General features: G+C 56.6%; 1 protein-coding gene across 1 annotated transcript; it reads left to right on the top strand.

The window, feature by feature from the left end:
* Positions 1–2,840: 2,840 nt before the first annotated feature.
* On the top strand, positions 2,841–17,379 carry PYGM (glycogen phosphorylase, muscle associated). Its single transcript, XM_030811110.1, has 20 exons — positions 2,841–3,482; positions 4,505–4,606; positions 4,694–4,772; positions 4,860–4,963; positions 5,300–5,431; positions 7,960–8,071; positions 8,163–8,245; positions 8,676–8,819; positions 9,167–9,259; positions 9,492–9,638; positions 9,836–9,999; positions 10,327–10,441; positions 11,026–11,127; positions 11,463–11,610; positions 11,878–11,936; positions 12,067–12,208; positions 12,869–13,076; positions 16,408–16,542; positions 16,780–16,846; positions 16,959–17,379. The coding sequence occupies exons 1-20, from the start codon at positions 3,240–3,242 to the stop codon at positions 17,106–17,108; spliced, it is 2,529 nt and encodes an 842-aa protein (XP_030666970.1). The 5' UTR covers positions 2,841–3,239; the 3' UTR covers positions 17,109–17,379.
* Positions 17,380–18,105: the final 726 nt, after the last annotated feature.

Here is an 18,105-nt window from a genome sequence, read left to right as displayed (position 1 = left end):
ACATAAACAACTTTGAGTTCAGGTTGTAAAAGTGCTTCAGGGCTCATTAAACCTGCACATACAACACTAAGGAGGGGTGAAGCAGGGAAACATGAGATCGTGCTGCCCAGGTGTGATCATGCTAGGCTAGGGCATGCAGGGTCACCCCTGGACAAAGCCTGGAAACTGGAGAGTGATGGCAATGACAAAGACTGAAGCCACAGAAAAGGTAGTTGGAGAAAGTTAAAAATTTCCCAGTAAAAATGTTCCTGAGAGCAAGCGCCCTGGGTGCAAGAGGGGAGAGTAGCTGCCCTGCCTGTAAGATGTGGATGGTCGGCCAGGTGCGGTGGCTCACGCTTGTAATCCCAGCACTTTGGGAGGCCGAGGCGGGCGGATCAAGAGGTCAGGAGATCGAGACCACGGTGAAACCCCGTCTACTAAAAATACAAAAAATTAGCCGGGCGTGGTGGCGGGCGCCTGTAGTCCCAGCTACTCGGAGAGGCTGAGGCAGGAGAATGGTGTGAACCTGGGAGGCGGAGCTTGCAGTGAGCCGAGATTGCACCACTACACTCCAGCCTGGGTGACAGAGCGAGACTCCGTCTCAAAAAATAAATAAAAATAAAGATGTGGATGGTCTATGGGGATCAGGTCCTCAGTGGCAGGAATGTAAAGTCTTGCAGGAAATAGGGGTCAATGCAAAGAAGGTGTGTGTGGCCAAAGCAGGCTGCCACTATTGGGCTGTGAGGTGACGGCATCATTAACAAGCTACTGCCCCCCAAGAAGTCTCAGCTCTACTCACAGCAACCCTCCAAGGGACAAGTGCGGGCTGTGAAGAACCTTGGATGCCAGGCCAAGCTGGAGTCCAAGCTGTGCTTAGTGGAGGATGGGGATGAGGCCCAGGAGCTGAGGCTGGGGTGCAAGCTGTGAAAGGGGAAGAGACCAGACAGCTGCCAGCATTGTTTTTTTGTTTGTTTTTGAGACAGAGTCTCACTGTGTTACCCAGTCTGGTGTGTAGTGGCATGATCTCGGCTCACTGCAACCTCTGCCTCCCGGGCTCAAGTGATTCTCCTGCCTCAGCCTCCCGAGTAGCTGGGATTACAGGCATGTGCCACCATGCCTAGCTAATATTTGTATTTTTAGTAGAGACAGGTTTTCGCCATGTTGGTCAGGCTGGTCTCGAACTCCTGACCTCAGGTGATCCACCCGCCTTGGCCTCTCAAAGTGCTAGGATTACAGGCGTGAGCCACCACGCCCGGCCGGCATTGTTTTTTAATGGTTTATGAAACACTTCTTAAGAGAAATTGGAAATTACAGAAAAATGTAAGGAAAAGTTGTTTGCATCCCCATGTCTGTGGAGGTGTATTTTGGTGTTTTTTTCCCGATCTTTTTTCTCTACTTGGAAATGTGGCAGGCACCACAGAAGACAGTGTACCTGTGCCTTTTGGGGGCAGGGGTAGAGCAGAGCTTGGGAGTCTGGAGACCTCTGTAGGACTTGCAGTTTGGCCCACATGCTAAGCCGGTGATTCCAGGGCTGGGTCTGCCGTGGCTCAGAAAGTGATCGGAGGCCGGGCGCTGTGGCTCACGCCTGTAATCCCAGCACTTTGGGAAGCCAAGGTTGGTGGATCACCTGAGGTCAGGAGTTCCAGACCAACCTGGTCCAACATGGTGAAACCTCGTCTCTACTAAAAATACAAAACTTAGCTGGGCATGGTGGCGGTTGCCTGTAATCCCAGCTACTCAGGAGGCTGAGGGAGAATTGCTTGAACCCAGGAGGCGGAGGTTGCAGTGAGCTGAGATCATGCCATTGCACTCTAGCCTGGGCGACAAGAACGAAACTCCATCTCAAAAAAAAAAAAAAAAAAAAGTTCTCAGAAACAGCTTGGCCTTCTCCGAACCAGGCTCTCAATAGTATCCTGCAGCTGTCCAGGCTTTTGACCTGCATCCTTGGCCTTCAAAACAGAACACCCAGCTCTTCCCCTCCACCGGCCCACCACCCGGGAGGCCCAAATAGCCTTTGAACTAGCACAAGGTCCTGGTTCCTTTGTCTTAAAGAACAGCAGGATCCAAAGCCTGCCCTCACAAGATGAGGAGGCAGCAGCTGAGAGGCAGGGATTTTTTTTTCTCATTGGAGAGTCTAAATTTGATGAAGGAATCCAAAGCTCAGAAAGGTAAAGCAACCAGCTTGAGGTCACACAGCAAGTCAGTGCTGGGGCCAGGACACAGCAGTGAATGAGAGGATAGCCAAAGCCTCCAGGGAAGGGCTCAAAGCTGTGGGGCTATGCACACGAATGGGGTGAGGTCCCCGAGGTACAGATTAGGCACCCATTTTATAGGCCAGGTCACAGAGCTGGTTTACAAAATCCCTGCCCAGAGTGTGGCCCCAGGTGGCAGGAAGAAGAGAGAAGGCCTCTGATCACTTCCTAAGCAGTGGAATCACAGGGAGAACTTACTGTCATTAAACCAGTTGATGACGGGGTGGGGAATGCCTCAGTTTCTCCCACCCTCGGGGGCCTATAGGACTACAGTTCCCAGGGCCCCGTGCTGCAGGCTAGCGGCCTCCCGCCAGTGCTGGCCAGTAACCTGAGCATCCCTCTCCAAAAGGTCACTTCAGAGCTCCTTGAGGGACAGCAACAGGGGGAGCCCAGAGCTGCTCAGCTTCGGTGGGGGTGGAGTGAGGGCTGTGGCCCTGCCTCACACAACCTCCCTCACACCACCCCTACAATGCAGGGTCGTGGGCCCCTTTCTCAAAGACATCCAGTGGCCTCTGCTAGTTGCACCTCTTCCGTCAGGGGACACTGACTTGGCTCCTGCACCACAGCCTGCAGGGGGTCCTTGTTCCTTTTGCCACAACACATGGCCTCCCATCCTGGTTCAGCCACCGACAGACAGCTCCCCAGTCCAACACTCTGCCTGCTCCTTCTTGTATCCAACCCTCCAAAAGGCAGGGACAAGGGACAGAAGACCATGTGCAAGGCCTGGAGGAAGTGGGTCAGCACAGGCCTGTGAACAAGCCAGGCCAGTCTTGGCGGCCCAAGTGGAGCTCACCTCTCCCTCCCCTCTCCTCTCCTCCGCTTACCCTCAAAATAGCTCCCTGAGCTGCCAGGCCAAGACCCTCCCATTGCAGGGGAGGCGGGGCGTGCTGCCCAGCACCAGGCTTTAAATCCCCTTGAGGCTGGGGAGCTCCACTCCTTGGCTGGAGGCAGTGCTGAGGCCACCGGCCCCTCCACCATCAGTCCAGTTCGGCCCGCCCTCCTGCAGCCATGTCCCGGCCCCTGTCAGACCAAGAGAAAAGAAAGCAAATCAGTGTGCGTGGCCTGGCCGGCGTGGAGAACGTGACTGAGCTGAAAAAGAACTTCAACCGGCACCTGCATTTCACACTTGTAAAGGACCGCAATGTGGCCACCCCACGAGACTACTACTTTGCGCTGGCCCATACCGTGCGCGACCACCTCGTGGGGCGCTGGATCCGCACGCAGCAGCACTACTATGAGAAAGACCCCAAGGTGCTGCTGGGGAACCTGGGGTGGGGGTATGGGCTGGAGGCGCCGCCGGGGAGCTGGTGATCTTAAGTGGCTGCCCCTCGTCACTCTAGGTTCTTGGGGTTGGAGAATCCAGGGGTGCCAGGTACAGGGGGTGCTGGGACAATCTGAGGGAGAAACCTGGGGCAGGAGTGGGGGTCAGGGAGCTCAGAGCAGGTGGGCTGGCTGCAAAGGGTCAGTGCCCACTCGGAGAAGGTTGGAGGGGGTGCTGGTGGGCAGGACGGCGCCTGTGGCCTGGCTGGGCCCAGGTGGAAGGACACGTCAGTTGCTGCATGTATGTGTGGTGTGCCTGGGCAGCAGGCGGGGCTGGGGCAGCTGGGGCGGCAGAGATCAAGTGTCCGGTGGGGTCACTGGTAAATGTCAGCAACCTGACACGCCTCGGTGGGGAGTGGGGGAGGGGCAGGCAGACAGGCCCCGGGAGGAGACCCAGGAAACCGGGAGACCAGGCACTGGCAGCATCCTAGTTTCTGGTGCCTCTGGGTCTCCTTGGGATTGAGGCTTGAGGGCCAAGGGGAACTGGACAGTGCAAGGATGGGAGGTGACAGTCTCTAGCCCAGTCTGTAGCCACTGTGTGACCTTGAGCAAATGACTTTTTTCTCTGGGCCTTGGCCTTGCCCTCCTGGGGAGCTCTTGGAGGCGCTTCCGCAGGTCCTGGTGCCCTGCTGGGCTGTGCAGGGTGTGTGTGCAGGGGGAAGGGGCGCCCACTCTCCCGAGTACCTCAGTCCCTGAAGTGGGTATGGCCAGTGCCATTTCCCAGATGAGGAAACTGAGGCCAAAGAGAGTGATTTGTCCAAAGTCAGAGGAATGCTGGGACCAGAACCTTACCTACTGGGCCCCAAAGCCTGAGACAGGGAGAAACAAATTGGGGACAGGGATGGGACTGCTGAGCAGCGCAGGCAGGCCAGAGGTCCAGGCGTGGCTGGGCCTGGCTGAGTGTTGGTGTGTGGCCCTGACCCCATTCCCTGCCCGTCCGTCTCTCTGGGCAGAGGATCTACTACCTGTCTTTAGAGTTCTATATGGGACGGACGCTACAGAACACCATGGTGAACCTGGCCTTAGAGAATGCCTGTGACGAGGCCACCTACCAGGTGTGTGTGGGGTGGGGAAAGCCGTGGAGACTGGGGGATTCCCCTGCTGACACTTGGTCCTGACCACTGTCACCCTTACCCCTCCAGCTGGGCCTGGACATGGAGGAGCTGGAGGAAATTGAGGAGGATGCGGGGCTGGGCAATGGGGGCCTGGGCCGGCTGGCAGGTAAGCGGACAGGGCCGTGAGGGTGGAGTGGGCCGATGGGGTCCTCCATGCTGGGTTCCTGACACCCACCTCCCTGCACACCCCCAGCCTGCTTTCTCGACTCCATGGCAACACTGGGCCTGGCTGCCTATGGCTACGGGATTCGCTATGAGTTTGGGATTTTTAACCAGAAGATCTCCGGGGGCTGGCAGGTGAGCAGCCTTGGCTCTAACCTTGTGGGGTCTAGTCAGGATGGGGAAGACTCCCACTTGTTTACCACCTCTGGAAAGGTCCGAAACAGCCCCCCAAGCTCTGTGGAAAGCATCCTTGCTGCTCCCCACCTCCTGACCCGAAGCCAGCTGGTGCCCCTGAAACAGGTGGTCCATGTCCCACTCAATAGCCCAGCAGACCAGGGGCCCGCCTCAGAGCTCCTAACTTATACTTGGTGTAGGGTACTCCGACCCACGGCCCCTGCCCTGCCCCACTGTGCACTGTAAGTACCTGCACTGATACTGCTGGCCTTTCTCCCTGACCTGCCTTGGGTGCAGATGGAGGAGGCTGATGACTGGCTTCGCTATGGCAACCCCTGGGAGAAGGCCCGGCCCGAGTTCACACTACCTGTGCACTTCTACGGCCATGTGGAGCACACCAGCCAGGGAGCCAAGTGGGTGGACACACAGGTGAGGATGAAGCTGGGGGTTGGGGTAGCCCAGAGAAGGGGAGGGAAGAGAAGGAAGCCCAGAGAGGAAGCAGGACCCAGTGTATTTTACAACTGAGGATGCTGAGGCTCAGAGAGGTTAAGTGACTTACTCAAAGTCATACAGCTGAAGCCAGGGGAGACTGGAGACAGGGACACAGGGGAGCCAGCCTAAGTGCAGAGCGTGGAAGGGGAGAGAGGCTGCCTTGCTCCCCCAGTGTCTCCCCACGACCTGGCTCCACTCCACACCATGAGATTTATCAAAGGACCATCTTGGCGACTTGAGTCTGCCCTAAACATTTCGACAACAGCACCCCAGAAAGGGGGACAGGAGAAAACTGGGGCCTTCCAAAAGGAATTCACTCATCACACAGCAAGTTAGAGGGATCCTAAAGCCAAACCAAATCTAGACACAGTGGCTCATGCCCGTAATCCCAGCACTTTAGAAGGCCGAGGCGATAGTATGGCTTGAGTTCAGGATTTCAAGACCAGCCTGGGTAACATAGAGAGACCTTGTCTCTACAAAAAAAAAAAAAAAAAAAAAAAAAAATAGACTGGGGCAGTGGGTCATACCTGTAATCCCAGCACTTTGGGAGGCCAAGGTGGGCAGATTGCTTGAGCTCAGGAGTTCGAGACCAGCCTGGGCAAGAGGGCAAAACCCCATCTACAAAAAATACAAAAATTAGCCAGGCATGATGGTGTGCACCTGCAGTCCCAGCTACTCGGGTGGCCGAAGTGGGAGAATTGCTTGAGCCCAGGAGCCTGGGTGACAGAGCCAGACCTCGTCTCAAAAAAAAAATTAAAAAATCAGCCAGGGTGCTGGTGCGTGCCTGTAGTCCCAGCTACTCTGAGGCTTCAGTGGGAGGATCATTTGAGTCCAGGATTTCAAGGCTGCAGTGAGCTATGATTGTACAACTGCACTCCAGCCAGCCTGTGTGACAGAGTGAGACTCTGTTTCAAAAATCAAAAAGACCAAAAACTGAAAACCTTAAAACCAAACCAGGTGTACAAATCCCAGTTTAGGCCGGGCGTGGTGGCTCATGCCTATAATCTCAGCACTTCGGGAGGCCAAGGCAGGTGGATCACCTGATGTCAGGAGTTCAAGACCAGCCTGACCAATATGGTGAAACCCAGTCTCTACTAAAAACACAAAAACAGGCTGGGCGCGGTGGCTCACGCTTGTAATCCCAGCACTTTGGGAGGCCGAGGCGGGCTGATCACGAGGTCAGGAGATCGAGACCACAGTGAAACCCCGTCTCTACTAAAAATACAAAAAATTAGCCGGGCGTGGTGGCGGGCGCCTGTAGTCCCAGCTACTCGGAGAGGCTGAGGCAGGAGAATGGCGTGAACCCGTGAGGCGGAGCTTGCAGTGAGCCGAGATGGCGCCACTGCACTCCAGCCTGGGCGATAGAGCGAGACTCCGTCTCAAAAAAAAAAAAAAAAAAACATTAGCCGGGCATGGATGGCACCACGTGCCTGTAATCCCAGCCACTCAGGAGGCTGAAGCTGGAATATCGCTTGAATCTGGGAGGTGGAGGTTGCAGTGAGCCAAGATAGTGCCACTGCACTCCAGCCTGGGCAACAGAGTGAGGCTCCATCTCAAAAACAAACAAACGAAAAACAAACCCAGTTCAGGCAATCTTCCTGCTGAAGCTTCAGGTCATCAGCCCCCAGATGGGCTGCAGATAAACCACTAGGCTTTCAGAACTGAGCATTTGTTTGCTGTTCTCCAGGTTAAGATGCAGTGGGGGCTGCTGGCAGTCCATTGCCAGGTGCACGTGGCAGCTGGCACAAGTGGCTGTGGCTGGAAGGCAGGAGACCTGGCTCCCTCTGGTGCTGCCAGCCTGGCTGTGTGCTCGGGGATGGGTCCCTTCCCTCTCTGTGTGTCAGCTCCCACTGTGCTCCAATCGGGGTGACTGAATGTGGGGAGGGAGGGCAATGCCCCTTAAAAGGGCTCCCTTGGAGGGGTGAATGTACCCCTGGCACCGTGTAGCAGACAATTATTGATGTTCGCTAGTTATGGAAGGCGGGGCAGAATTAGTCACCATGAATTAGCCCTGTGGTCAACCAGACATGAGACCTTTGGAGGGACTTGACCTCTGTGACCCATTCAGCCTAGCCCTGGGTTCCCCCAGCCCTCTCATGAGTCCACAGTGTCCTCTAGCTTTTGCTCAGGCCAGGCTGGCCAGCCCAGCCCCCATCGCTGCAGAGTGGTCGTCAGCAGAGCCCCTCCTAGGCTCCAGGCTTATCACCTGCCTCCTTCCATTCTCCTCACCACCGTCTGCCCAGGCAGGGCTTATGGGTGTCGGGGAGGTGTTGAGGGTGTCTTTGCTCTAGATGAGGTCCGGAGAGACTATGGGGTTTGCTCATGGTTACCCAGCTCCTCGATGCTAGTGTCAGGACAAGAGCCTGGGTCTGCAGCGTTCAGGGATAAAGCCTTGAGTCCCAGGCCCAAGGGGAGGGAGGCAATTGCCATGGCTGGCCAGCTCCTGACAGGATTGCTCCCTGCAGGTGGTACTGGCCATGCCCTATGATACACCCGTGCCTGGCTATCGCAACAACGTCGTCAACACCATGCGCCTCTGGTCTGCCAAGGCTCCCAATGACTTCAACCTCAAGGACTGTGAGTTCATCCGCTGGTAGCCAGCAACCCCAGCTTGCCCGCTGGCCACGCCCAGCGCAGGCCTTACCCTGTCCCCACTTTCGTCCCTCAGTCAACGTCGGTGGCTACATCCAGGCTGTGTTGGACCGAAACCTGGCGGAGAACATTTCTCGTGTCCTGTATCCCAATGATAATGTGCGTCACCCCCTGGGCTGGGGGCTGGAAGTCTGAGTCTTTGGCAGCAGGGGTCAGGGAGAGCTGGGGAAGCACACTTGCTGGTGCCCTAGTCACACCCAGGGCATATTGCTGGCCTTGTGCGTCCTGTGCCCCCACCTCAAGTCTTTTGAGTGCAAGGACACCTGAGTCCTGAGGAAAGTGGGTTAGCGAAGGGCACTTTGGAGGGGCTGTTCCCTGGCGACACCCACAACACACTCGGTTCTTGTGCCCCTCTTCCTGACACTGTCTCTCGCCACTAGTTCTTGGTGGAGGAAAGGCCCCTGGGTCCCAGAGAGGGGGCCGGCTCAGGGCTCCCGGTATGGGTGGGAGTCCCTCCTGGCCACACCCACCGCAGCTTTAGGCCACGCCCCCACTGCCCTGACTCACTGCTGCCTCGTGCTGTCCACAGTTCTTCGAGGGGAAGGAGCTGCGGCTGAAGCAGGAGTATTTCGTGGTGGCTGCCACCCTCCAGGACATCATCCGTCGCTTCAAGTCTTCCAAGTTCGGCTGCCGTGATCCCGTGCGCACGAACTTCGATGCCTTCCCAGATAAGGTACCATGTGTGTGGAGGGCGCCTCTGTGACCGGACAGTGTGTGCCAGTCCTCTCCCTCCAGCCTCGGCCGGCCTGCCCCATGTGATAGATAAGGGAGTGGAGGCTGGGAGTGTGGGAGGGTCAGCTGCTCGGGACCCACAATCCACAGGCCCATAACCTGGGCTTCCCTCCTCCTCCCGCCCCACTCCCCCCATTCCTCCCACCCCCATGAGCACCTGCCTGCCTCTGCCCACAGCCCAGTCACAGAACTGTGCTGGGCTGTCTGGGGGCCTCCAAATGGCATAGGACAGTGACCATAGCATGGAATGCGGTTTGGAGCCCAGACTGACTCCTCCCCCTACCCCAGGTGGCCATCCAGCTCAATGACACCCACCCCTCCCTGGCCATCCCCGAGCTGATGAGGATCTTGGTGGACCTGGAGCGGATGGACTGGGACAAGGTGGGCTTCAGGGCCCCTCTGCCCCATCTGATGCTCTCCACTTCAGGGTTCCCTTCCCAGTTTGGGAGCATGGGAGGATATGAGTGGAGTGAAGGGATTGGAGCCTGAGGCCAGAGGGACCGTCCTGGAACCTGGCACTGCAGTGGGGGGCGGGGGGCCGCTGGGCTGCACAGTGTGTGAGGAGACCCATTGGGCTAAGGTTGGCATCCTGACTGCCCACCCCGTGTGCCAGGCGTGGGATGTGACAGTGAGGACCTGTGCCTACACCAACCACACGGTGCTGCCCGAGGCCCTGGAGCGCTGGCCGGTGCACCTCTTGGAGACGCTGCTGCCGCGGCACCTCCAGATCATCTATGAGATCAACCAGCGCTTCCTCAACGTGAGTCAGGAGGGTTAGGGGATGGTGTGGGGGTGAGGAGGGGACACCCAGTCTGGGCCTGGGAGTCAGGGCGTCCAGCCAGGGCTCTGAGACTCTGGGGCAGTGGGGGCTCTGGGCAGAGCTCTGGGGGTGTGGGGCTGGGGACTGGGGATGGGGGTTCCTGGATCTGGTCCTAGCTCTGGGCTCTCTGGGCACAGCGGGTGGCGGCCGCATTCCCAGGGGACATAGACCGGCTGCGGCGAATGTCGCTGGTGGAGGAGGGTGCAGTGAAGCGCATCAACATGGCACACCTGTGCATCGCGGGTTCGCACGCTGTCAACGGCGTGGCACGCATCCACTCCGAGATCCTCAAGAAGACCATGTGAGCCCCGCTTTCCAGATCCCGCCCCTTTCTAGGCCCCACCCACTCCACGCCTCTGTCACACAGAAGCCCCGCCCTTCACCGACCACTCTCTGGTCTCTGGGCCCTGGCGCCTTTCACAGGTGGCGTCATTCTTACAAGCACAGCAGCCCCTTCCAGTGCCGCCCTATCCTGAGATGACCCCCTCTTACAGCACCCCCAACCTTCCCCACGTCTGCATTCCCTGCCCCAGGCCCCTTTCAGCAAGACACCCGGGTAGGGGCCCCAGGGCAGAGGCCTTCATCGTACAGGGGTGAGTGGTGACCCTCGTCCAACCTCATCCTGCAGCTTCAAAGACTTCTATGAGCTGGAGCCTCATAAGTTCCAGAATAAGACCAACGGCATCACCCCTCGGCGCTGGCTAGTTCTGTGTAACCCCGGGCTGGCAGAGGTCATTGCTGAGGTGAGAGGCCACCGTAGGGCCAGTAGAGTCAACATGGGTCCCTGCAGGGATCAGCTGGGTATGGTCGTGTAGGTGGTTCACTGCATCAGGGCTCCCAGCCGAAGGCTGAAATCCCTCCTGCACTGTGTTCCCCAAGCCTCGCATCCGCCTGGAGGAGGGACACCATCTTATTTGCATGAGGGTGCTCTGTGTGCTAATGGAGGCCCTGGCTGTGGAGGTGAACGCAGCAGAGGTCACAGTCTAATGGAGGGAGTCATCCATGGGTCACATCTGAAGTGAGCCTGGAAGGGGGCAGATATCTGGTAGGGAAGGCGCAAGGTCATGCTGGCGTTAGGAAAAGGCCAGGAAGCCAGGAAAGCCTGCTGGGGTCAGGTGGGGTCAGCCATCAGAGCTCAAGGACGGGAGGGGAGGAAGGTGCATGGATGCCTGTGCCCCATCTGGGCGGCTGGAGGAGGAGGGGCTGGGAGGGCCCCCAGAGCAGCCTGCTGGGTGGAGGGGGCTTGGCTGACCTGGAAAGGGCCCCTTCTGTGTTGGGAGGAGGGAGGACAGGGGGATGGGCTTGGCTGAGAGCCGTCTTCCCACAGCGCATCGGGGAGGACTTCATCTCCGACCTGGACCAGCTGCGCAAACTGCTCTCCTTTGTGGATGATGAAGCTTTCATTCGGGATGTGGCCAAAGTGAAGCAGGTGGGGAGAGCTGCAATGTGGGACAGCTGTGCTGTGTGGAGAGCGCTGGAGGGGCCAGATGTCTGGGTCAGGCGTGGCAAATAGAGCTCATCTCTCCTGCCAGCCCAGGCCATTGGTGGAAGTTGCCTGGAGTCTGTGGTGGGAAGGCATCATCTGACCTCACGTGAACAGTGCTGACGTTGATTAGCAATGTCTGCCCTGGTGCGGGAGTGGACAGAAGTAGCCAGTGAGCCTCCTGGTAGCCATCCTCCTGGGGCTGAGTGAATGGAGTGTGGACTGTAGGATTTCGTGAGGCTGTGGCCTGTTGGTGAGCCCTTCCCTGTCTCCGCCTCCAGGAAAACAAGTTGAAGTTTGCTGCCTACCTAGAGAGGGAATACAAAGTCCACATCAACCCCAACTCACTCTTCGACATCCAGGTGAAGCGGATTCACGAATATAAACGACAGCTCCTCAACTGCCTCCATGTCATCACCCTGTACAACCGTGAGTGGCAGCCACTCTACCCTGCCTCTCAGTGCTCCCCCGAGTTCCTGCGGCATAGTACATTTGCCCAACCAACATCTCCTTTGGACTTGGGACTACTCTTGGGACATGGAATTATCCCCATTTCACAGATGGGCAAACTGAGGCTGAGAGAGCATAGCAAGTGATTGTCCAAGTCAGGCCTACTGTCTCCCAGCCCAGCCTCTGTCAGGAGCTACTACCCAGAGGGAAAAGTAGGCCCACTGGATCCCTCTCGTTTCTCCACAGGCATCAAGAGGGAGCCCAATAAGTTTTTTGTGCCTCGGACTGTGATGATTGGAGGGAAGGTGAGAAGCCAGGCTCCAGCCCTGGGCTCCCGTCCTTTGATATATCCAGGCTGAGGTCAGCCCAGCTGAGTTGCAGAATAGGGGGTGGGGGGCCAGGCAGTAGAGGTGACCCCAGACTTTGTCCCCTCAGGCTGCACCTGGGTACCACATGGCCAAGATGATCATCAAACTCATCACAGCCATCGGGGATGTGGTCAACCATGACCCGGCAGTGGGTGACCGCCTCCGTGTCATCTTCCTGGAGAACTACCGAGTCTCACTGGCCGAGAAAGGTGGGTGCTGCCAACAGGGACCCTAGGGAGGCTCTGACTAGTTCAGTCTCAGGAAGAGGCATCAGTCATCTCTTCCTGGGATACTTGTACTTGAAAGGAGAATCTGGAGAGGGCAATGCTTAAACCATGAGGAGGCCGGGTGCAGTGGCCCATGCCTGTAATCCCAGCACTTTGGGAGGCCAAGGTGGGTGGATCACCTGAGGTCAGGAGTTCGAGCTACTTGGGAGGCTGAAGCAGGAGAATCACTTGAACGTGGGAGGCGGAGGTTGCCGTGAGCCGAGATCACGCCATTGCACTCCAGCCTGGGCAGCAAAAGCAAAACTCCGTCTCAAAAAACAAAACAAGAGGAAACAAAACAAAGCAAAAACCCCATGAGGATGCCCTCTAATGGTGGAATTTCAGGCAGTACAGGATGAAATTACCTTCAAATCTGCAACAGAGGTGGGGAAATCCAGGTTGGACCTCGATGGTCAAGAATCAACAAGAGGTAGAGGGCAGTGGGGGTGTAGTGTGAGAGGGAGGCTTGGCTGGTGAAGACTGGGAGTTTGGGGTGGGGCGACTCTGAGTCCAGCTATGCCTGGGGCCAGCCTAATCTGAGAGTCCCCAGCTGGTGTGAGGGTCTTCCCTGAGTTGACTTGTCCCCCTGCTGCCACCCCACAGTGATCCCAGCTGCAGACCTCTCTGAGCAGATCTCCACTGCGGGCACTGAAGCCTCAGGCACCGGCAACATGAAGTTCATGCTCAACGGGGCTCTGACCATTGGCACCATGGACGGGGCCAATGTGGAGATGGCAGAAGAGGCGGGAGAGGAAAACTTCTTCATCTTTGGCATGCGGGTGGAGGATGTGGATAAGCTTGACCAAAGAGGGTATGGGGGTCAGGGTTCATGGGCGAAAGACACCCAGGTGTGGCTGCTGGAGGCTGGTGCTGGGAACAAGAGGCATGTCTGGAAAGACTGGTCCAGGCCCAGCAAGGTCTTGGTCATGGCCAGCAGGATTCTGGGAAACTTTAGAGGGCGCTTACAGCAAATAAGGTTAATGAAATTGGAAAAGAAAGAAGTAATACAGAACTGAAGGAAAAGGAAGAGAATATATATTAACCCTAACAGATAATATTGTTTGGGACATGGAAGTAAAAAAATCCTTGCTCCAGGCCAGGCGCGGTGGCTCACGCCTGTAATCCCAGCACTTTGGGAGGCTAAGGCAGGCGGATCACGAGGTCAGGAGATCGAGACCATCCTGGCTAACACGGTGAAACCCCATCTCTACTAAAAATACAAAAAATTAGCTGGGCGTGTTGGCAGGTGCCTGTAGTCCCAGCTGATTGGGAGGCTGAGGCAGGAGAATGGCGTGAACCCAGGAGGCGGAGCTTTCAGTGAGCCGAGATCGGGTCACTGCGCTCCAGCCTGGGCGACAAAGAGACTCTGTCTCAAAAAAAAAAAAAAAAAAAAAAAAAAATCCTTGCTCCCTGGAAGGCATAGGCAAAAGGGAAATATGGGCACAGTAGTTACAAGGGGCCTATGGTCAGAAACAGTTCTTCGGAGGAGACATTATCCTGGCATTACATTAAAAAATTTGTTTTTATTGTATTTTATTTTTATTTATTTATTTTTTTGAGACGGAGTCTCGCTCTGTCACCCAGGCTGGAGTGCAGCGGCACGATCTTGGCTCACTGCAAGCTCCGCCTCCCGGGTTCACGCCATTCTCCTGCCTCAGCCTCCTGAGTAGCTGGGACTACAGGCACCTGCTGCCATGCCCGGCTAATTTTTTGTATTTTTAGTAGAGATGGGGTTTCACCATGTTAGCCAGGCTGGTCTTGATCTCCTGACCTCGTGATCCGCCTGCCTCGGCCTCCCAAAGTGCTGGGATTACAGGCATGACCCACCGTGTCTGGCCTATTTATTTTTTTTGAGATGGAGTTTTGCTGTTGTTGCCCAGGCTGGAGTGCAATGGCGCGATCTTGGCTCACCGCAACCTCCGCCTCCTGGGTACAAGCGATTCTCCTGCCTCAGCCTCCTGAGTAGCTGGGATTACAGGTGCCTGCCACCACGCCCAGCTAATTTTTGTATTTTTAGTAGAGACGGGGTTTCATCATTTTGGCCAGGATGGTCTCTATCTCCTGACCTCGTGATCCACCCTCCTCAGCCTCCCAAGTGCTGGGCTTACAGGGGTGAGCCACTGTGCCTGGCCTATTTATTTTTATTTTTTTGAGACAGAGTCACTCTGTCACCCAGGCTGGAGTGCAATGGCATGATTTTGGCTCACTGCAACCTCTGCCTCCCAGTTTCAAGTGATTCTGTCACCTCAGCATCCTGAGTAGCTGGGATTACAGGTACCCACCATCACGCCCAGGTAATTTTTGTATTTTTGTAGAGATGGGGTTTCACCATGTTGGCCAGGCTGGTCTTGAACTCCTGACCTCAAGTAATCCGCCCGCCTCGGCCTCCCAAAGTGCTGGGTTTACAGGCGTGAGCCACCGCGCCCTGCTTGAATCCTGATATCTTAACATTGGAGAGAGATTTTCCATGTTATTAGTCTTCAAAAATATTTTATTTTTTATTTTATTTTTTTATGAGACGGAGTCTCGCTCTGTTGCCCAGGCTGGAGTGCAGTGGCGCCAGCCATCTTGGCTCACTGCAAGCTCCGCCTCCCTGGGTTCACGCCATTCTCCTGTCTCAGCCTCCCGAGTAGCTGGGACTACAGGCGCCTGCAACCACGCCCGGCTAATTTTTGTATTTTTAGTAGAGACGGGGTTTCACTATGTTAGCCAGGTTAGTGTCGATCTCCTGACCTCGTGATCTGCCTGCCTCGGCCTCCCAAAGGGCTGGGATTACAGGCGTGAGCCACCGCGCCCGGCCAAAAATATTTTAAATGTTTGTATAACATTCCATCCTATGAGCGTGTCACAACTTATTTAATCAATTCCATATATCTGGACACTAAGGTTGATTTCTGGTTTGTTAAATATTACTGTGATGAGCAACCTTTTAACGTCTACGTCCACATCTGATGATTTCCTTAAGATAATTATTGGAACGGCGATATTTCTGAGTTAAAAACTATGAGTTCTTAAGGCTCTTGATACAGATTGCCAAACTGCTTTCCAGAAAGTTTCTCCCAGTTTACACTCCCACAACAGCTTCCCAGAGTTGGCATTAAACACTGAAAGGAGTGTCTCCTGTGAGGCTTCACTAGAAAGCTGACTGTCCCATGGGCAGGAGGGAGCTGTAAGATGTTGTGAGCACGGTCCCGCATGCTCAGAAAGAGGCCTGGAAGAACCCTCTGGCTGCAGGATGGAGACAGTGCTGGAGGGGCAGGTGGGGGACCACTGTGGGGGCTGACACCATAATGCAAGGAGAGTCGCCTGAGAGTCGCACGAGGGGACAGGGATTAGAGACTTTGTGGGGAGCGCCGGTTTCTGGTTGGAAGGGTTAGGGTGTGAGACTGGCCTGTGGAGTGCTTTGAGCCGTGGTGGGGCGCTGAGGGTCAGCTGAAGGGTTATCTGTTTTTTTTGAGATGGAGTCTCGCTCTGTTGCCCAGGCTGGAGTGCAGTGGCATGATCTCGGTTCACTGCAACCTCCGCCTCCTGGGTTCAAGTGATTCTTCCACCTCAGCCTCCTGAGGAGCTGGGATTACAGGCACACGACCCCACGCCCGGCTACTTTTTGTATTTTTGTAGAGACTGGGTTTCACCATGTTGGCCAGTCTGGTCTTGAACTCCTGACCTCCTCAGATGATCCGCCCACCTCGGCCACCCAAAGTGCTGGGATTACAGGCATGGGCCACTGTGCCGGGCCCAGTTGAAGAGTTGTGCCTGTTAGCTGCTCTTGCTGCCCAAGGGCAAGGCCGGATATGGACTTGGGCTACTGGAGGAGAAAAGCCGTTTTGGGGCAAACAAACTGGTTAAGAGACAGCAGTGGCGTGTGGGAGGAAAAGAGCTTGTACGGGGGCCTTGGCTCTACTTAACACTTAGCTTTCTGTATCCTCCGGGCCTCAGTTTCCTCATTCACAAAGGAGGGATGAAAAGCTGAGCAGAGAAGGGGAGTTGCAGGGAGGCCCTCCAGGGGGGATGTGGCAGCCCTGGGGAGCAGCAGGTTGGGCCTGGGTTTTGACCCTGGGGCATGGGACTTCTCAGCTTTTCTCTGGAAAAAGAGCCAGGAACCCCTTTCCAGGGAGCTGACCGCAGCTCTGTCCTGGCAGGTACAATGCCCAGGAGTACTACGATCGCATTCCTGAGCTTCGGCAGGTCATTGAGCAGCTGAGCAGTGGCTTCTTCTCCCCCAAACAGCCCGACCTGTTCAAGGACATTGTCAATATGCTCATGCACCATGACCGGTGAGCTGGTTGGCCTGGGAATCACTCAGGTGGGGCTGCTGGGCGGATCGAGGCTCAGGTGTGTGGTGGGGAAGCCGGACAGGGGTCCTGGCAGTTGGAGCCAGGCGCCTTTGGAAGCAGCATGACCCTCTATGTCCCCGGCTGTCCACTGGGACAGGGCAGGCTTGGCCCTTGACCTCATAGAACTTATCCTAGCCCCCTAAAGGAATAGCACAGGCCTATCCTTTTCCCCTCCAGGTTTAAAGTCTTCGCAGATTACGAAGACTACATTAAATGCCAGGAGAAAGTCAGCGCCTTGTACAAGGTGAGGGGTCCTCGGCCAGGGGTTGGCAGGGCTTTGGTGGCCCTGGTTGGGATGAGGCAGAAGGTGGAGATCCTGCCAACAGAGTGAATCAGAGCTTCCCTTTGACCTGCAGAACCCAAGAGAGTGGACGCGGATGGTGATCCGGAACATAGCCACCTCTGGCAAGTTCTCCAGTGACCGCACCATTGCCCAGTATGCCCGGGAGATCTGGGGTGTGGAGCCTTCCCGCCAGCGCCTGCCAGCCCCGGATGAGGCCATCTGAGCCTCCAGACCAGACCCCAAACCAGCCCTTGAGCCTGTCACAATCCCTTGGGCCAGCCCCAGCACCTCATGCAGAGGGTGGGGTACTGGAGTTAGATCTCTAAGCCCCCTCCTGGAACCCTCATTTTCCCCACTCTCAATGTCCCAGTGTCCAGCGTGACTAAGGACACGGGCCCCCTTCCGTCCTCGGGCTCCGGGTCCCCTCCTATTTATGGGGTCTGACCAACTGCACCCATTCCCCAATAAACTGATTCTCCTTGGGAGCCTCCTTACTCCTCTCTTTGTTGGGAAATATTTTTAGCTCTCGGCGGGCTCAACAGCAGCCGCGCAGTCACCCCCTTATCCTCCACCCTCGGCAGGTGCGTCCCACGGCGGGGGCGGTGGTGGGAGGTGGAGGGGGCGACCCGTGGGGGCGGGGCCTAGGCCTCTCCAGCCCCTTTCCTGGCGTCACCCTCCACGCCTCTCTTCCCAGGGCCGTGTCCATACTAGGTCAGCGGCCAGCCTGGCTGGCCGGGGGCGGGGCGTCTGCCTGGGTGGGGCCCACCAGGGCTGGGAGCCGGGACTTGGGCTGAGGCCTCCTGGACCACGGAGGATCCACGCTGTCGAGGGCAGGACCCAGGAGGGGGAGGAAGCAGAGGATGCTCGGCGCCTTCTTGGCTCCGCCCTTAGCCCCGCCCTACTGCGGCGTTTAAGGGTCTCTTAGCAGGTGGCTACGCTCGATCCAAAGTCGGGGGAGTGTTACGGCAGGGAACACTCGCAGACCGCCTAGGCTAGGCCCTCATTATGGGGAAACTGAGGAACAGAAAGGTCCTGTTTCTAAGTCTTACATTACCAAGACTGAGGTGCGGGGGCGGTCCTGGATCCCCCGCCCCAAGGCTGGGAGGGGCACGCCTAGGAAGGGAGGTTTGGGGTCGGTGGTTTCACAGTGAGTGTGTTTGAAGCCAAATGGCCGGAAACCGTTACCCGCTCTCCTAGGCCCGGCTAGTGGGGACCCCAAC

The sequence above is a fragment of the Nomascus leucogenys genome, chromosome 4 (assembly GCF_006542625.1).
Source record: "Nomascus leucogenys isolate Asia chromosome 4, Asia_NLE_v1, whole genome shotgun sequence".
In the NCBI taxonomy this organism is placed as follows: Eukaryota; Metazoa; Chordata; class Mammalia; order Primates; family Hylobatidae; genus Nomascus; species Nomascus leucogenys.
Note: the sequence above shows the minus strand (reverse complement) of the source record. Positions and strands in the feature narration are given on the sequence as shown.

What these genes read in the sequence shown, in the direction of transcription:
- PYGM (XM_030811110.1), top strand. Translation starts at nt 3,240, where the DNA reads ATGTCCCGGCCCCTGTCAGACCAAGAGAAAAGAAAGCAAATCAGTGTG. An exon ending in ACTATGAGAAAGACCCCAAG is followed by an intron (nt 3,483 to 4,504) that starts GTGCTGCTGGGG and finishes CTCTCTGGGCAG; the next exon opens with AGGATCTACTACCTGTCTTT. An exon ending in TCCTGTATCCCAATGATAAT is followed by an intron (nt 8,246 to 8,675) that starts GTGCGTCACCCC and finishes TGCTGTCCACAG; the next exon opens with TTCTTCGAGGGGAAGGAGCT.